General features: G+C 36.7%; 1 protein-coding gene across 3 annotated transcripts in view; it reads left to right on the top strand.

Annotated features, from left to right (window-relative positions):
- Positions 1–20,331, top strand: part of eif4g3a (eukaryotic translation initiation factor 4 gamma, 3a) — a 58,382-nt gene that overhangs the window by 1,224 nt on the left and 36,827 nt on the right. For 2 of the 3 annotated variants that reach the window (XM_066671082.1, XM_066671084.1), the window contains exons 2-3: positions 15,471–15,543; positions 19,427–19,588. In XM_066671082.1, the coding sequence (XP_066527179.1) occupies positions 15,471–15,543; positions 19,427–19,588 (235 nt within the window). The remainder of the gene's footprint in view (positions 1–15,470; positions 15,544–19,426; positions 19,589–20,331) is intronic. The other variant, XM_066671083.1, reaches the window with a different exon arrangement.

The raw sequence follows: 20,331 nt of genomic DNA on the forward strand, positions 1-20,331 counted from the left end.
TTCAGTTTAGATATAAATTGCCTACAGTAATATAGAAGTATGGAATTCCTCACAATAGCCCGTGTTTGTATTTGACGCTTGGTGGGTACCAGACATCCCCATGCTATAAGAACCTTTGAAAAGAATTCTTCAAACACAAACAGACAGGGGAAAAAAACACTATTTACACAGACAGAGACGCTGTGTGATAGCACACACAACTTGGAATAAAGCAGTGTTTGAGGGTGTGTAATTAGCTCCTTGTGGGGATGTCCCCATGATGACGAAAACGTTTTGTTGTGGAGACATTAGGATGGGGAAAAAAACTTGTTTTCTCTGAATGCTGGGCTAGTGTTTTTAAATACTGACAAATTCTAATAACAATTGAAAATAAATATAGTGTATCATATAAATAATTTTTATGAAAAGAAACATTCTTTTTATATTCATATTTTAGTATTTATTTAACTTAAGTTACTTTATTATATGAAAATAATGAAATAGTATCTTGTATTTGGTTGAGAATTGTAACTCAAAACAAAGTTGTCTTCATCATCATTTTTTCGCCGCTTAATCAATTGCAGGGTTATTTGGGATGCTAAATCAGTATTTTGAGAATGACTTACAAGCAATACTTTAAAGAACAGGCTAGAAACTGAAGGACAAAGCCATTTTAAACCTCTAAATGGCAAGAATGATTTTCCACAAAAAGCTGTTTTACTTTTTTTCTGTGCTGAAGTAAAATTATGGTTTGGTTGAACAGTCACATTTACATACAGAAGGACATAGAAACACCCTACAATCACAGCACCAGAGCTATGCTAACAGTCACAGCTACCAAGCCTCTGGTGTTGTAATCAGTGTTATCAGATTGCAACATTTATTGTTAAAAAGAAAATGTTTGATTACTTTATTGCATGCTTTGTTTCCTTAAACCTACAAATGATAGCTTTGTGTATGAGTCCAGAATGTTCAGATATTCTGCAGAGAACCTGTGAAATGGCGTAAGGCCATTTTTGAATGGTTACATTTATAAAGGAGCAGTCAAAAATGTTCTCCATTCGTTCCTCTTCATTAGTTAAACAGCATTTTTAAAATCACACACAGGCCTTGACATACAGTTCAGAGTTTGTACCAGTTTCTGTTCACCTGTTTTAAACGAGTGACCCTATCAGCTGGCTCATTTAGGGTCTGCAAACCAATTTTATTGTTTGTCTAAAGGAACTTGCACATTTATTAAGAAAAATGTAAACAGTATACTTAATTGTTTTCATAAATTTTGTTTGCCTCTGTAAGTGCAGGCTGATTACAAGAATATATTCTAGAAAATCTGCTCTAGTACTAAGGGTTTTGTTTGAGTCCATGGAGACACATTTTTGTTTATTTTCAATTGAACGCATCTGTGCCATCTAATCGAGAAGTAAAATGCAAATCGGCTACTTCAGGTATTGCAATGAAAAATCATGGTTGACAGGTTTTATTGGCTAAAGAAACTTTCTAGCGTTTATGAAGATGGGTGTGATTTAAATATTATATTTATTTTAGTTTTGGTACTTTGCTGGTTTGCTGCAGATGCCTCTTGACTTCAGAGCTTGTAGAGATGAATCAGTGTTCTATGCTTTTATCTACTTTTCAGCCAGGTGTGGAGTCCCCACTCTAACACCTGTTTGAAATATGTAAAAATGGAAAAACTCTAGAGAAATGTGAAATTATTAGATTCATAATGATCAGACATATGTTTAGATTTGGCCAGTAATTCAAGCTGGTATTTGATTGACATAGAAGTATCAAGTAATATTATACTTCTTGGCAATGTGTATTAAGTTCCAGTGTACAGCTTTTTGGACATTTATATGCATAATCAGCAGCATTGTAGGGCACACTATGTCCAAAATGTTCATATACATCACTTCTGATGTATATACTAAGCTAATTAAAGGTGCAGCAGCTGTGGTCACAGATGTTAACTTTTACATATGCAGCATGTCCAGGCTTCATACAAAAAATATAAAGTGAAATTTAATGTTCTTGAGCAGCTGCACATGACCCTAATATGACCATGCTCAATGCAAAGTGTCATATTGTGGGGCATGAAATGCCTCTGCCTTGCCTTGTGTTCTTGCCTTAGCTGAGAATAGAACCCTATCCTCCTATGCAGTAGGCACTGGTGTTGCCCATTGCACTATACCTACCATTATTTACAGCATTTGTATTCTGGAAATACTGCTGTGGCACAAAGGGTTTTGTTCCTCTGTCCTTAGGGACCCCCAGCCAGTCTATGTTTGTATTCAGATTCAGTTTCACACACCTTTGCCAGGTATTCGAGGGCAGAAAAATGCAGATTACTTGCTTCAGCTTTGCTTGGGAACGGAAGGCTATAAAGATGATGACTGGCTGAAGTAGTCAAGCACTGGCTTGCATAAGTATAGCTATATTTACAGCTTATCCTAGGAATGTGTAGTCATGTGACATTTTGTTATTGAATAAATTCAGTTTAAGGGCAGTGTAGTGTCGCTGTCACACAGCTCCAGGGTCCTTGGGTTGTGGGTTCGTGTCCCACTCTAGGGTCCGTGAGGAGGTTTGCGTGTCCCACGGTCCAAAAACACACGTTGGTAGGTGGATTGGCAAATTTAAAATTGTCTGCAGGTGTGAGTGAGTGTAGCCCTGCGAAAGACTGGTGCCCCCTCCAGGGTGTGTTCCTGGCTTGCACCCAGTGTGAATGAATGAATAAATTCAGTTTAATTCAACATTATTGTCATTATAGTACTAGAGTTATGTACAGCAGTGATAAAAACAATAGACAAAAAAACAACAAACAGTAAATACAGAATATTTGCATTAAGAGCATATTAGAAGGTAGAAGAAGGTAGAGGTAGAATTAAAGTGCAAACAAAAATAAGCAGAAAATAAATATCCTTTTTTGTAATTGCAGCACCTGGCCATCATGTCATCACCATTGTAAAGAAAATAGTTTAGTAAGTTTCTCTGCAGTGAATCATTACACGTCAAACGGCTCTGAATGGCTGTGTTTGTCTTAATATTTGCATTATGCAAAAACTGCAAAGTTCTACTCATTTAACTTCATGAAGGGCTTAGTAATAAAATGATACGTTAAGTCAGCTGTGCAAGCTCATTGCAGTATTATTATTGAATAAATGAAGCAAAGTTTTGTAGCTTGTAGGAGCAGCGATTTTAACTAGACAAAATAGAAATGTAATTTGTTTTTTTCCTACCAGTTACAGCAAAGAGCGGCTTCATAGGTATGGACACATCGTGAATGAAATATCTGGTTATATGAATCAACATTAGAGACCTAAAGTTATTGTGCACTATTTGGTAACTTTTATGAAAATTACTGACCATTTGCCCCCAGTAAATGTGGGTTGTGCATTTATGAGAGTTATATTAATATACTGTATTATTAATATAAAAAATATTAATAATACAGTATATTCATTGTAAAGGGTGGTAAGTAGTATAACCAGTATTAACCAAAATCAGTTCTATGTATTGTTTATCATGTTAAAAACCAAAGGAAACCTGGCCAACTGTTTTCTTTCTAATAAAATAATAAATTCAGTGTTCCGTTGCATTTAGTGTGACATAGTATTATAATGATTATTAATCTGCGAATTCATGGTTTTTGCTAGCAGTTCTGATTGCACATTTTTATAGTAAAATATTGTCATAAATCATATGTATGATGAAAATGTAGGTGTGAAATGGAGCAATACGTGTATAAGTGAATCTTGAAAACCCACAATAACCCAAACTCTGGTGTGTAAAAAGGCAAATAAGCTAGAAAAGAGAACTTCTTTAAAGGCGACGCATACTGGTGTAATAAAAAACACCTTTTATAAAATTCATAACGTTTCCTCACCATTTGCTGCTCTCCAGTCTGTGCTGGAAACTGGTCTGATGTGTTTACGAAGCCCTAATGTCTGTAAATGAACAGTAAAAAAAATCCTGTCTTGGTCTGATATGCTATGCTTCCTCTCTCTCTCTACCCATGGCAGAGACATCTAGAGGTTTTTTTTTTTTTTTTTTTTTTTTTTTTGGTTTAGACAACAGAGAGAGCTCTAAACACATGAACCAAGATGAGGAAATTTCTCTATTCTTGCTCTACAGTTGGGTAATATCGATGTATGTTTTCTGTTTTGGATCACTTAAGGTGTGATCCCAAACTCGGGAGACGGCTAACTGCATTACAGAAAGTGCCACAAAACTAAACAACTCGAATTACAAACGAGTTTCTGTGGTAAAATTCAGCCACATGCAGACAACAGTCATTGTTTTCCCTCAAACACACCGTTTCACCTTAAGACACATAGCTTAGAACTGTTTCTCCCCACAATCGTAGACGTTTCCTATAAGTGATAGTTTGTTATAAGTACACAAAATAGTTAAAAATGGTACAAGCCTCCATTCAGAAGACTGAATATTTTAGTCCATTTTATAGAAAGGGTTATATATAGGTGTTGGCTGCATGTGTGATGATTGTGGCTTGCAATTTACTGAATGATAATTGGTGGGGTGTAAGCTTCTGTTACTTTTAAGGCACATTAGCCTCATAAATTCTGTGCAAAGCTTAAGAGTGCCAAACATGTCTTGGTTGATCGACTGCATCTTGAGTCAAGGGAAAAGTGGTGTATATTTGGTTTTAGGCCAGACCATTACTTTGAAAATGTGTCCTCAGATGGCTTGAATGACCAAGCAGTATTTTGATTACAGAGAGCCAAGTAATTGAGCAATATAAGTGGCACTCTCCCTACATTCTGGGACAGTCATGTTTGGACCTCATAAGTAATGCTGTTTTATTGAGCTTGGTTTGGAGGCTAAAGGATCAGCGCTTCAGTGAAGTGGAGGTTTATGTGCTGTAAAAAATTGCAGCTGTTCTGTCATTTATAATTTACTTTGCTGTAGTAAATTATATTTCATGAATCTTTTTTCATTATATATTTTAAAAGTAATATCAGAAACGCACAATACGTTTGTGACAGTGCACATATTTTAAAATTTTGTATGATTTTTGTATTCAGAGATCAAGATTTGTGTGAATGTGTATATGTTTATATGTGTGTGGATGTGTTAGATATGTTGGTGCTGTAGAGCCCAAAGGATATACTATATATCTTGCTGCAGCACAGGTAAGTTCTTAAATAGAGCCATTTAAATTTTTGCTGCCCTGGCCTGTAAGAAAATAAATGGCCAAAATCACATTGACTTTAGATAGAAAGGCCAGCCTTTCCCCTGCCCACTTTCTTACTTTTATTTTTTTATTTTTTATTTTTTATTTTGTTTAACCTATCTTTTTTTTCTTTTGTGTGGGACCATGTGTTTCTGTTGATGATGCTGAGCACAGGGCTTTTGTGTGTGTGTGTGTGTGTGTGTGTGTGTGTGTGTGTGTGTGTGTGTGTGTGTGTGTGCACGCGCGCATGCATGCATATGCGTGTGGGGGGGTGGTGCTGCTTGTTGCCATAGTGATAGGAAGCCCATGGCTGCTGCTGCTCTGCTCCACACAATAGCAGTGCTGCTTAGCATTCAGAATGTGTATCAGAGTGTGTGTCAGTGTGTGAGACTGAGGCGGTGCTTCCCACCGCCAACCAACAAAAGCCCAGGTCACCCAGCATCTCACAGACAGAGCCTCTCATGGCCTTCAACACACTTGAGATGGGCATGGCTATTACAGTATATGGAAAACTGAGCTGATTATTCCTTACCTAAACAATTATGTTAATTATGAAATTTGCACAGTTTTTCTCTATTACCATTTATTGATGTTTGGTATTCGAAGTTTGCTTCTTTAGTTTTGTGCTGATGTAGCTAACAGCTAATGATATTTATATCAGACCAGTTAAAATGATTATTAATAATTAATATTATTAATAATCGTTAGTCTTCAAACTTTGTTCAAATACATTTGCTTGTGTTGTTTTTGACACTGCAGTATGTTTTGTGGCATTTATTCATTATAAGTATAGACAAATGTCAGATAGCTTCTGTTACTGGTCTCTGTTTTTGTTTCTGTTTATAACAGTGTAACATCCAGTGTCATTAACAACAGATGAATTATTATAATTTATATAAACTTTTGACTGAGTGTGCTGTAGGTCTGCAGAAATGCATATGGACAGGAACAGGACAGGATATTGAGGCTCAAAAAGGCAGTGGTTTGAAGACATCTGAGGAAACACATGATAAGCTTATTAAATAGTTAATGGATTGAACCAGGTGTTCTGGATGAGGGAATTTCAAAGAGAGTGTGTTTGAAGTTCCAAAGGTGAGGATTGAGAATGCAAAATGTTTTACATAATAATACTAAAAAATACATGGCATAAAAATTTAAAGTATGTATATTTATAATGCATATGTATATTTATAATGTATATGTATATTTAAACCTGTTTTAGGCCCTGTTCACGACTAGTGTCAATGTGTCCTGGGTGATTTGATCATCGTTGACCAGCACAAAGTACAGGTGTGAACAGAATATAGTGCGTCTCAAAGACACATTGTAATCTGATCACTCAGACATTCAGTGGTTGGAGATGTATGTGATCACAATATTCTTGTGGTGTGAATGCCAGTGCGTCTCGATGAGTCTCCAAAAGCAACAATACATATGAAAAGTAGATCCTTTAAGTAGATCCATTTATTATGTTTTTAGGACAAAAACTTGCAGAGTAAAAAAAACTTGTGTTCTCCCACAGTTTCTCCCCCAACAGAAATTATGTGAGAAATGTGTGTAAATGGGAGGTGTGAACGGCTATACTATATAGCAGTCATTGGAGATAGGATCACCCGAGATGCATATTAATGCCAGGTGTGAACGTGGTCTTGGTATTTGTTCAGTAAATCGGACATTATAATAAATAATGTGTGGTCAAATTGTAACAATATTTAAGTTAAATTTCCAGCGCAAGCACAATCTGTTAAAATGGGTCTAGTGAATAGTAGAATTATATTTTGTGTTCATAGATGATTTTTTCCCCTCAAAATGTTTAACTTATCAAAAATGTGATTTAAAAAACAAAAAAAAACAAAAAGACTTCCCATTACTGGAAAACTTCACTTTCACATACCACAGTTCAATATTCACCTCTCATAGCAGTGTATATTTCCTTCCGTCGTCTTTTTGTTTTTGTTACTTGGTTTTGTGGGAGAATGCAATACACACAGGCAAACATCTCTCAACACAATTGTTTAAAAAGCTCTGTCTGAAGACCTCAGTGATTTACATTTGATATTAAGGCATGTAGGTAGCTCTGAGATGCCTGAGCACAGTCTTGCCAAAAGCTATTTGATACTGAGCAGAATGTTAAAGAAGTATAGCCATGCAGGAAGCAACATACAGACTGCTAAGGTCATGGAGTTTACATTCTCATGGTCTTAGTTTAACACAACAACAATATTTTCTTCTGCCGCATAAGAACAATTTAATTCTTTTGTTGTTTTCTTTTTATTGTGTAATATATGCCTCATACAAAACATTAAAACGACCAACTAGTTTCAGCACTCATTGTCTATTAGCTCGATTTACCATAAAGGTGACCTTTTGTAGTTTTGCAAATACAAGCTGAAGTCTGTTGCTCTGCATACGTTGTTTGCCAGTTTCACCCTGTTCTTCAGTGCTCAGGACAAACGGAGCAGGTTTTATTCAGGTGGGGGATCATTCTCAGCACTGCAGTGACACTGACTTGGTGTGTTGCGTTAGTACAAGTGGATCAACCACATCTGTGCATCTTGAGTTTTTAAACACCTCTGTGTCAGTGGTGGACTCCACACACTGACACACCACCATCACTTGAGTGTTAGAGAATGATCACCACCCAGTTAATACCCGCTATGTGTTCGTTCTATGGGGTCCTGACTACTGAAGAACAAGATCAAAAGGGTCTAAAAAGGTTTGCAGAGCAACAGATGGACTACACTTTGTGATTGTAGAGCTAAAACGCACAGGTAAGTGAAGCTGAAAGAATGGGCACTGAATGTAGAAACAAGGAGGTAATTTTAAATTTGAGGCTGATCAGTGTAAGTCTGCTGTACCTGTTGGGTCTTGTCGGCTTAGTGTGTTGTTTTCATTCCCAATGGCAAAGGTCCCCAGGAAAAAAAGCTGCTGTGTACATTAAAAGACAGTTATGCTAACACAATTAATAGAAACAAGCTCAGCTTTAATTGTTTATGTTATCTCTTTATGTGACCAGTATTTGACATGTTTTTTTAATGCACTCCAATGAGTAAACTAGTTTATTAAACACAGCTGGCCTGTTTTCCTTCAGATATATTGATTTCCTTCAAGCAAAGTCAAAATCAACAGAATTGAAAAAAATGTATTGATTTAGTCCTATGACATTTGCATAAAACATTTTGAGATGTTTACATTTAAATTACAAAATTGTGGGAGAAAAAGACTTAACTTTGGGTCATACTCTTTGGGATCAAATGAAGAAAACATGGATTTTGTACATATTATGACAGTTTTTTATAGATAATGGTATGTCAGTGATAACTTAACAATCCAATGCACTTTGATATTGTGTGATGATTTAAGGGCCAGTGGTTCACATGCATATTTACAGGCTTCAGTGGATTAGCAAACGAACCTGGACGCCAAACATGTCTTAACTAACCTTTGTGTTAAAGGCAAAGTGAAAATGACAATTGATTTTTTCACTGGTCTGTCTCTTCAAGCTTCAGTTTTTCTCTCTACAATATGTAAAATGCTCTTGTACCTGTAGTGTTATGTAAGAATTTACACTGAGAACCAGTCAGGTGCCACTTGTAGAAGTAAGCTGTAGATTAATATTTGTAGCCTTAGAAATACCTTGTATGTTAAAATCAGTGCTGGTGGGTGTGTTTTATAAATTTAGATGATTTATATCAGACTTGGAGTATATGAGGTGTATACCCAGGGTTGCTTTGCATAATTTACTTCAGCTTCCTCATATTTGACTGATTTTGATACTGAAGGAAGTCTGGCTTTATGGAATGATATACCTAGATTTGTCAGATATTTCTATGCTTTGTAAAGTTTTGCAGACTCTGTGTCTGTTTGCTATATTTCTCTATGGTCAATATTGGATTTTTAAAAGCAAGCTGCTATGAATAATCTTTAAACAAACAACCAAGGTTTGTCTATGTAAAAAGGAAAAAAATCATGGTCTAAATTCAGTTCAGGAAAGCTTAGAAATCTTCTGGTTTTGTGTTTTTGCGGTGTAAAGATGATTTGTGTGTGATGAGATGACATGCACCATCTGCTGCATTTCCATTCACACTCAGGTACAGCAGTCCCCATCGCTCTTGCTTTTCTTTCTTTCTTCCCTCCGTTCTTTCTCTCACATTCACTCTGGTCACATGATCTCTTTTTCTTTCTTTCCCTTTCTCTCTTCATATCGTTAGTTTATATGTTCAATTTATATCTCTCTCACTCTTGCACCTTATTTATTGTGGTCACTTTTTCTCACTTGCTCTCCTCATGTCCTGCGGTCTTACAGTCAGCTTCTTTTCCCTTGCTTTCCCCCCATCTCTGTTTTTACCCCCTCCCCCAACTGCAGCCCCTCTGCCCAGCTGCCACGTACACACTCCAGTTTCGCTGTGTTTCTGTATGTGTTTCTGCGCAGTGTGTCTGACCTCCACGCACTTAAACAGCTACAGTATGTTTGGAGTGGAAACACACTGATGTTACCATGACTGTGAGAGTGTGTGACCTTCAGAAAGACGTGTTGTTGGGACTTTTTAGTTTCACCCGTGGATAACATGTATAATATCTGTAGAGTTTGGGGCAAATGTTTGAAAATTCCCACAGATTGATGGACTAAAATATCATAGCTAAGGTGTTTATGTCAGCATTATGTCACAGTCACAACTCAGCGGGTTCTATTTGCAAGTTTTATTGCTCTGTTACATGACCGGGTTAAGGATTAGGATCGTATTACTGTTTACTATTTTAACCAAGCTGAGCTTCAGGTTCAGTAAATTACAGAAGAACATTCATTACTGTCACACCTTAAAACTACACAGACTGACGATTCACACTGGGTAACGTCACAGAACTCTTCAGTAATCACTCAGTATCTCAGGTAAAATTAATCTACCAGCAGGGATGTAGTATGAGATTTACACATGGACTGCATGTTGTCATTTTAGCTGATTTATAATGTGGGATACTCAGGGAAGTAGTATACATTTTACAAAAAGATTGAGTAATGTCACTTCAGCATGTGAGGTCCAGTAAAGTCAGCACAAAAAATTGAGATCTCTTTAAATACATTTTGATTGAGTGTAAATGACGTCAAATTTACCATTGAATTAAATGGAAGCTTCAATTCAAGATATTAAAGATTTTTAAAATAAATGACAGATATCTTGAACTTGTTCGCTTTTTGTATTTCTGATATATTAAATGATAGTTCTGACTAGTCAAAATGTAGTTGATTTATAGAGCACATTTTCGCGCCATGTAAATTTGGCACATCTGCATATTATTGGGGAATTTTCAGTCACTTAAAATTTAAAACAAAAATTTTTAAAATGTAAAGTCAATTACAATTATTGGTAGTTGTAAGTTGCTTTTTGAAATGTAGTTTCTAGAAATGTTCTAAAATGTAGTTGCCTTTTTTGAGCTTGACAAAAAATAACTTTTGTGGGTTTTTTTTTGATGTATTAAGGGGAAATCTTCCAGTCCTTTTCCCTACATTGTATTTTTTTCCCTCTATTTCCCCCAGTAATTAAATAAAACTTGATGGAGCATTGGCTGGTGGTGTTATGATTAGTTTTGAAGTGTGGGGAAGAGCAGGACGGAAAACACAACCTGCAACTTTACAGAAAAATAATCTCAGGTTAAAATGAACACACCTGGCAACTGTGGCGGCACACGGGGGACTAATGCAGGCAATAACTAGAATTTAGTTTTTTGACTATCTCAGATTTGAAATGCCTTTAATACTAATTCCTAATTCAGGATTTATCACTCATGAGATGACGAATTCGCTGACATCATTAGAGATATCTTAAAAGACATTTGGACTAGTAAAAATATATTTGTAGATATCTTAAATTACTGTTCTAATTAGTCAAAATGTAACTGTTACTAGTCTAAACTCTGTTGCAGATATCCAGTATTTAATTAAAGATAGTCAGATGAAATCTATTTAACGTTAAAACGTCTTGCCATATGCAGGTTATCCATACGCTCCGCCATCTTCTCATTTCTGTTCGCTGTTGCTGTGCCACTGTTTACTGCCTCTGTTGATGACGTATTCAGTGACATATCTTCGGTTCCACTAAAACTGGTGTAAACGCAAGTTGGTTCACTGAAGAGCACCAAGGTTCTTATAAGCCAGAATGGAAGAGTTAAGGTCTCTTATACTCCATACTAACACACATACACATGCCCTTATGTTGTTTAAGTGGGTATGTAGAAAGCCAGTGATCTTGAAGCCACAACATTCAGAGGCTTTCATTTGTTGATTATGATTGTTTAGGACGTTATTCAAATAATCATGAGGAATTATTTAGATTTTATAATACGTCCTGTGTAAAAGGAACCAATTTAAATATATTTTGAATTTCCAGTTTTACCATGATTCGATTGTCCTTTTTAAATAAACGATTCAGTGAATTATGAGTCAGTGAACAATTCAGTGAATTATAACTGAAGGTGCTATTTACACCACGGTAGCATATAGACCAATGCACTAGATTTTTTTTGTTGTTGTTTACTTTAGTGTGTTTTCCTGCCAAGTGTTTGTTGCAGCCTGATTCCCGTGCAGGCCCTGTAAGCCCTTAACGCCTCTGAGCTTTCACAGGCTGTTCCATTAAGATGAGGCAGTACTGCACATGCAGAGATTTACACACACATAGATGGCCGCTGAAATCCAGCAATTATGCATGTATACACTATGCATGTTTATACACATGCCTGAATGTTTGAGGGCACGCCTATTAATTACTTTGTCACACATTGCTGACTCAGGCATTCAATTGCATATGCACAGCTTATATAATTTCCATACAAAAGCATTTCCATGCTACATTCTGGACAGCTGCACATGTACCTAGGATCACCATACTCAGTGTCAGGCATCAGCTAGAAGAGTATGAAACCGTGAACACAGCCCCGAATTCTGGCTGAATTCCCTCACATCCTCACAGGAATGTTCTAGTATCTAGCAGCTCCATAACAATAGAGGCTATTACTGCTGCATATGTGGAAAGCGTTTCACCTGTTTTCAGGAGAAATTGAAATTGGCATATTGGGGGTCCACAGACATGTACTTCAAGGGGGTGGGGGGGATTATAAACCCTTCAGCTTGCGTATTTGTTTGTGAAAACCCTCAGTTGCCCTGAGTGCACTGTACTCAGTCAGAGAGAGATATAGTGGTTTAGTTTTCTAACAGCGATTACAGAGCTAAGAGAATGCAATAGACAATTGTTATGTTCTCTCTCTCTTTCGTTCTTGATCTCTCTCTCGCTGTCTCTCTATCTCTCTCTCTCTCTCTCTCTCACATCTCAAACATACACTTACTCATACTTTCCCCTCAGGGGTTCTGACTGGCGTCTGGAGGAAACATGCTCTCAGACAGTCACATAGTCACAGCCCGTTTGGATTTATTTGAAGCACTTATGAATGAACTTTCTATCTCTCTCTCTCTCAAACACACACTTGCTCTCGCTCTCTTTCTCCTGGGCCTCCCCAAGTACCCCTCTTTGCTTTCTTTCCAGTCTCCCCTTCTTCCTCTCTCCCTAGTTCTCAGGGGTGGTGTTGGCAGTTTGCCAAAAGAGATAAAGGCACTGTGTGTGCGCTTTTTTCACAATTGTAGGGCAAAAATATATGAATGTCATAGTAAAATCAGAGGAAACCATGGCTAAAGGTTCTTACTCTGTCTTTTTAAAAAAAACGAGAGTATGAAATGTACAAACGTATGAACATTTTCCTCTGATTTTACTATGAAATTGGGATGAATTATATCCAAGTTATCCAAATACATTCATTGATGTTAAGGGCAGGGTTATCAGGTTGTCAGTCCATTGTTCTGAGACCACAATTGGCTTTTCTGTTTGATATAGTTTTTGTCTTTATCCTTTTCTCTCATATGGCTTTTTGTATGCTGAACATGGAGATCAGTTGTCACCTCAGTGTGTGTGGATGTGGGACATAATTGTTTTATTCTTTCCTTATTTCCAATTCATAATCAAAGCAAGAGTAAGTCTCTCAATGAGACCTACTCTTATTTTGTTGTTATGGCAGATTGCTGCATTTGTGAAAATTGTATCAGAGAGAGAGAAGGAAGGAGGAAAGCTTAGCTTTCCTTGAAACCATGTGACCTCCTGCTTTAGACTCACATGCATGAACTGTCAAAGTTGGTTACATTTTTTTCTTTCTCTCTCTCTCTCTCTCATTTTTTTCTTTCTCTTTTCTCTCTCTTACTTTACCTGCTCCTGTGAGTTGCTCAGTCTCAGTATTTTGAGGGGTTTTTGTTGTTGAATATGGCATTTAGACATGATTTGTGTTTACACGTGTTTTGAGTGCAAGAGGGATATGTTCCTTAAAAAATTATTTTATTAGTGCATTTGCACATTAATTTGGGCATCTAAAGCCCATCAATTCAAACTATAAAATAAAACAGCCTAGTCAGTTTTTTATGTTATGCTTAAAACTGGAATAGAGGATTTTGTAGAAACCAGTATATTGTTGCTGTCTAAAACAGTAACTTTACAGGAGAAAGAAAAACCTTAACTTTCAATGGAAGTCAAAGTAAAAAGTTAGGGCTGGACAATAATTCAATATCAGTGTATATATCGCAATATAAAATGTTTCAATAACAGTTTTGATTTTTAATGTTTCAATATACATTATTTACAGCATCTGTAAATCATTACAGAACACTGCCGTCAGTACAGCGTACTCAATTTTAAATTTAGTTTAAATATATTAATATTGACAAAGCCAATATTTTGATGGTGATGTGTTTTTGGAAGTTTTTCTGTGGATTTTATACTGTTCTTATCAATACTGGAATTAAATTGTATCAACCAAAATTAAGAAAAATATTGTGATATAAACATTGGCCATATCGTCCAGCCCAATTCCAAGTTATTTCTTAAGCATTTATTAGTTGCATTCCAACAACATCCAACTGCCTCATGTCTCTTTCACATGTAAGAAATACCCAACATCTACGTCAATGTTCATTCTGGTTTGAATTTTTTTGCGTTTACTCCTGTTTCTCTTGAGGTGCAAGTCCACTCATGCAGGAGTGCTGTAGTAGACAGGCAGTTAAGCCATCCGATCATTTAATTCAGTCCGAATGAATTGATTGTGTGGTGTTTATACCCTTCCTGTGTACTGGAAAGTAAAAGCAGTCTTTTTATTTATATTATCAGACAAAAAGTCAGAAATCACTGGATTAAATGTTCACTTCTGAGTTTACACTGCTTATTTAGAATGCAGAGACTATGTACTTGTAACACACCCTCCTGTGTAGCCTTCTATTTGCTCATTTTTTTGATAATGAGCAAAATTCAGTAAGAGCTACTGAGAGTATTTTTCCTATTCTTTTCTTCCTGAATTTCAGCCAAAATAAACAAAGAATCAATACTCCAGAAACATACTGACAAACTAAACTTTTGGTTCCTTTAGTAATATTCCAGTCTCAGATTCCATTTTGGGGATTTGTTTCGACTTCCCGCCCTCTTGTGAGAGTACATGTTGTACTTTAGAGGGAAAATTTGACTATTTGGGGGAAAGAGGGACTAAAAGTCTGGTAAGGCTTTGTTTAACTTTCACTCTTTTACCTTTGGAATGTGTGTGTCCTGAATTACAGTAGCTGTGGGTATGGATTAATGGTAGTTAGCAAAATTTACATACATTTTACCAGATTTAGTAGTTTAATGTAATATTTGAGAATTAATAGTTTAGAAATATGTATTCCTTGCACTCCACGGATTAGGATTTTTATATGGCTATAATTACTTTTAGTTTATATTTATAGCAGTAGGTTGTAATATCAGAAACTCTGTATGCAAGTGGTTTTTTAACGATACTTAACGCTAATTTAACATTGTGTTTTAGACAAACTTATAATTCAATCATTAAATCTGGAAAAAAATAAACTGGGTTATATATACTGGTATACAAAATATTTCGTACACAACAACAGTGTAAACGGACCTCTTTTAAACTTATTTGTAAATTTAACAAAATTCTAAATTGATCATTTTTTGCAAAAAAACTGAAAATTTTCATTGCTGTTTGTAACATTCGTCTCTTGGCACCGGTGCAAACTAAAGAAAACTTCAAACTCTAAATAAACTTTCTACAGTTGGACTAAGGGGGTATGTGGAGGGGGTGTTTGTTGTTGCATCAAACCGTTACTTTAAACAGCCATTTGCCAGTATGCTGTGTAGTGTATTATTCTGTTGACCTTTCTCACTTCTTTTAAGATGGTATTGATCTAATTTTTGAGTTTCCTTGACTGTACGTTCTTCAGAATCCCGCGAGTGCCGCTGTCGCTTGAGGAGCGGATATTTCCTGCACAGCCAGGGGTGACTGCCGTGTACAGTGTGAGTGACCCACACACACACACACACACACACACACACACACACACACATATACATACCACCATTCCTTCATACTGGGTGGGTTTTTAACAAAGAAGGTTTTTATCACTTGGCAAAAGTCAAATGTGTCCAGCAGGATAAAGGACATGTTGGTCTGTCCAGATGTTGATGATGGAAATTTGAAATTGCGTTGAAAATATATTTGTATTTAAGTTTCTGTGAACCCAGTGTTCACATAATGAAACTAATGTTATTCAGCTACTTCTTCCATATCTCTGTACATATTCTGTTCTGTTTTCTCCTATTCATGTATTCCTGACTTCCTTTTTCTTCTTTTCTTGCTTCTCATCTCTCTTCTCCTCCCCTTATTACTCTCTCCTCCCCCACCCTTGAGTTTGTTCTGGGTGAGCATGGTGCCCCTGGCAGTAGCAGTAAGATTAGCAGCCCAATGCTGGGCTAGTCCAGAGAACTAGGCCATCAGGCCCTGCTTCTGTATGTGTTTGTATACTTAGTTGGCTGTTTATTTATACATATGCACTGTACTGAGTTGCCAGTTTATTAGCATAATAAACTATATAGGTGTTGACTACAGCCTTTCTGCATCACTGGAAAGGAATCCCCACAGGACCTTCACTGATCACCACTGATATTGTATGGGGTTGGACCACTCACAGGACCACTGTAACACTGAAAATGCAGTGTGTCCTGCTGGTGAGAGTTTATCAAGCACAGTAGCATTGCTGGAGTTTATAAACACCTTAGTGTTCCTTCACACTGCTAGAGAGAGTAGAGAGTGGGTGAAATTGTGGTGCAACAGATGGTCTGCAGTCTGTAATTGTAAACTTATATGTGGGTGGCAGAATGGAAAAAGCAAAATAAAATGTCTTATCAAAGTGCCTTTAAGTCTATATAGGAGGCATTTATTCTTCCAAACGATATTCTCTCAGTTGATGTTTAGTTTTTGGTGATTGTGAGCCCTTGATATCCATGATCTCTAAGGTCCTGTACATAAGGGTGTTGTGATCCTGGAATAGACTAAACCCATTGGCATAGAAATTGTCCATCAGAGGAAAATAAGATTGCTTTTTAATGATTTGCTGAACTTTGCAGGTAACAGGAAATATTCCTAGATATGGATATTTAACTATAAAGAACTGCCATCAGAAAATAATGAAATGAAATATAATACCAGGCTGTTTTAAAAACTGAATAATGAATATAATAACTTTTAACTCATTGCTGATTTGCGTTTTGCAAAGTACACTACTGTGAAATGCACTACTGTGTGAGGCACATGTACTGCTTAGGTATTTGTCTTGCCACACCATTATTGTCTGTAATGATAGTGGAAAAATGTTTTAACCCAGATTTGCCCTTTACACACAATATCCAGTGTGTATACACACACACACACACAGCATTACACACTGCCTCTGTTGCCAGTCCCACTCAGGCATTACCTGGTTGCTGGCCATTCCAACTGCATTAAAACACACTAGCGCACACTCGCACATCTGCACTGCTGCAGAGTGAAGCTCATGGCTCCTAGTGTCTTAGCAACAAACAGCAGCAGAAAGTCCAGCAACAATATGTGTAACAGAGGGAATGAAAGAACACCTGCAGCCATTCTACACAAATATATTAGGTATACAAATAAGTTTTTTTAAGGTATAATTGTATTTCTGACTTTCAATTGTCATTTTTTCAACCAAAAAAAACCCTTCAACATCAAGTAGTTTGAAAATGGCAAGTGAGAAGAATTAATTTGTCACTGCATTCGTTTTGAGTTCCCTCAAGGAAAAAGTGGTGCATAAGCATGTGCATAAATTTGTTCTTTTCTTGAGGATCCAGTTGTATTAATACTTAATTCTTAGTTAGTTAGGCTCTTGAGGTTTTTTCCCCACTCATTTCTTCTTCTCTATTTCTCTGTATTGCTTTGTCCTTCCTAAATTCATATATATCTTAACTCACAGCTTTCTGCCAATTCTAAAGACTTCTGGAATGTAGCCAGACACTCTATATAGTTTTTCTCCCGAAATTTCTTTTCTTTTAGTTTACAGAATCCAAAAGCATTTTTCCCTTTCACAATACCCCTTCATTGCATGACTCATACTTATTTTCTGTGATGTGGTCACGTCAGAATGACTGGAGTCAAAGTAATTGTTGAAACTTTCAGAGTATTCACATATTTGTGGCCGGTATAAATGGTTTTTAGATTACATTCACAATGGAAGTTTGTGTAACTCTTGATCAGCTGCCAGTGCTTAGTTGTGTACAGTTGAATATATATGCTACAGGACTTGAAATAATGGCTTTGTGTAAGAAAAGGATTTACCCTAGAGCAGTGGTTCTCATACGTTTTAGACCAAGTACCACACATTATCAAAGCAAAACCTCAAAGTACCACCTGCGATTTTTACCACAGAAACGCCCCTGGTTCTTCCTCTGTTCCGGGGGCATAAGGCAAAATCTTGCTTGAATTTTTGCATGTTTTTGTTGCTTTTACTTTTACTTGAAATTTGCATGCTTAATACAAAAATGATCAGTAATGTTCTTTAACAGGCTACAGGTGAAAACAGCGCAGAGGGGGCTTGGGGCAGGTGCTCCCAGCAGCTCTCTGCTCTTATAGCAGTAGGTAAGGGAGGGGCTGCTGAAATGATGCCAAGAACGGCCACGTTTTTCTTCAGCCTAGTGTTTTTGTCTGTTTTGTCTTCACGTGTAAAGAATTCTTGCTTAGTTGTTCTCTATTTTTGCCTCTGTATTTAGTCCTTCTGGGCTTCGGAGTAGCCTGCTTCCTGGAGTTATAGTTTATGGCGCTCAGTTGGACACCAGTCAATTAGTGCTCAATAAAGTAGCTGAATTCACTAACTAGATGGTTAATTAGTGCCTGGATACTTATAAATGTAGTTATAAATGTGTAGTATATTATGATTTTTATATACATGACACATTATATTAAAACAATAAGCCACAAGTCGTACCAAAACCAGCCTTCTCAAGTGTCTTATTGCTTTTATAAAGTGGTGGTCAAAATAAAATACACAAACATTCAATTAATAAATGTACTTATTCATAAACACACATTCACAATAAAGTATTCTGCCACACAGTGTAGTCCGTTAACAGCGAGCACTGTTGCTGAGCAACATGAGGGCGATACACAGCCACTCCATTGAGCAAAATACGTTCACGTATATTCCGTTTTTTTTTTTTTAGTTGAATAGAGATACTTTCACTTCTGTCCTCTTTCTGAAAGGACTCTTACTCTAGATGAAAAGTATTGCAGGAAGTATAGGGCTAGCCTTGGGCTGTGTTTTTGGCCTGTAGCTCAAGAAAATGACTAAGTAGCATTAGCTTAACCGAGTACTGTGTTATCTCCTGATTTCATGCTGTTCTTGGATATTTGAATAAAACAGTGACAGTGAAGTTCAGTGTTCAGTTCATAAATCACATATGTGAGTAGTATTTGTAATAATCATTCCTTCACCAATGTAAGCTCTTGTAGCTAAGCAATCTAACATGAAAAGTTAGACACTATACGAAACACCCACTTAATGATTAAGACTGCTGTTTATATTAATCTGGAATTTAATTAATATCATATTATTCTGGACAATCTCTTCACACCATTTGTCCAGTGTTAACCCACCCAATATATCAAAAGTTTCCATTATTTATATGCTGCACACTAGCCCACTACCAAGGTTTAAAACAGTGGTGCATTAATATTGAATTTAGATGTGAGGCTGTCATAGGTGTAGGTACATCATGTATTTTACAATGGCTTTGAATGCGGCTCAGCCAATTAGACATGATTTTATATACATGAGTTAACATTTTAACATTTTATGAAAACAAATGTGTGTGTGTGTGTGTCCTGCAGGTTCCTAGACACCCAGGTCCTCCGTATCCAGGCCATGACCTGAGCAAAGCTCATCCTAACCTTGGGGGGGCACCACCAACTCTGTCTCAGATATCTACACCCACTGCCCCATACCGCTACTTGAAGGGCTGGGAGACAGGTGGAGGGGTACGTGTTTGTGTGGTAAATCATAGACGTTTTCTGTGTCTAGGTTTCAGTGAGTAAGGACTCTTCACAAATGTGGGATTAGGAGGTCACATATAGAGCACAGTGCATTGGCTTTGAAGGAGGACGTCCAGTCTAATAAGAGGCTACTGGCCTTCGCATACTTCGCATGTCTTTCTCACACATAAAACAGAATGATAAGCTTCTCCACTTCTTCTTTCAGTATCAGATACTGATGAGATATTATAATCTTTAGCATATTGGATTATAATACGTGGCTACATGGTGACTACAATATGGACAATATTGCACTGTAGTTATACTGATAAATATTTTGCAAATAAATTAACTTAGTCATAGATTGCTTAAACGTAAATTGCTTAAATTCGTTTAATTATCAATGTGAGAAATACAAAATAAAAGGGGTAAATATAATGTTAATTTAATGTAAAGTTAGTAGCACATTGAATTAATTGCCATTCATGAATCCTTTTGTTTTCAGAAACAGTCAGGGGGAATCAAGGTCTTTGAATGTAAGAATAACAGAGCCCTGAGATGAGCCAAAGCTTGGTATAGCATCAAATGCTGATGAGAAATTTCTTACATGCCCTGTTCTTCTCAGTGTACCATTTTCATTCTGTCAGAAGCTAGTCAGAGTAACATGTATGTTAGGGAACAAGCAGAGCCGTCTCTGCCTTGTCAGTAATGTCCTTAACAGCACATATTTGGAAAAGCGTCCCTCACAACTCACTCATACTAGT

The sequence above is a fragment of the Hoplias malabaricus genome, chromosome 5, assembly GCF_029633855.1.
Source record: "Hoplias malabaricus isolate fHopMal1 chromosome 5, fHopMal1.hap1, whole genome shotgun sequence".
In the NCBI taxonomy this organism is placed as follows: Eukaryota; Metazoa; Chordata; class Actinopteri; order Characiformes; family Erythrinidae; genus Hoplias; species Hoplias malabaricus.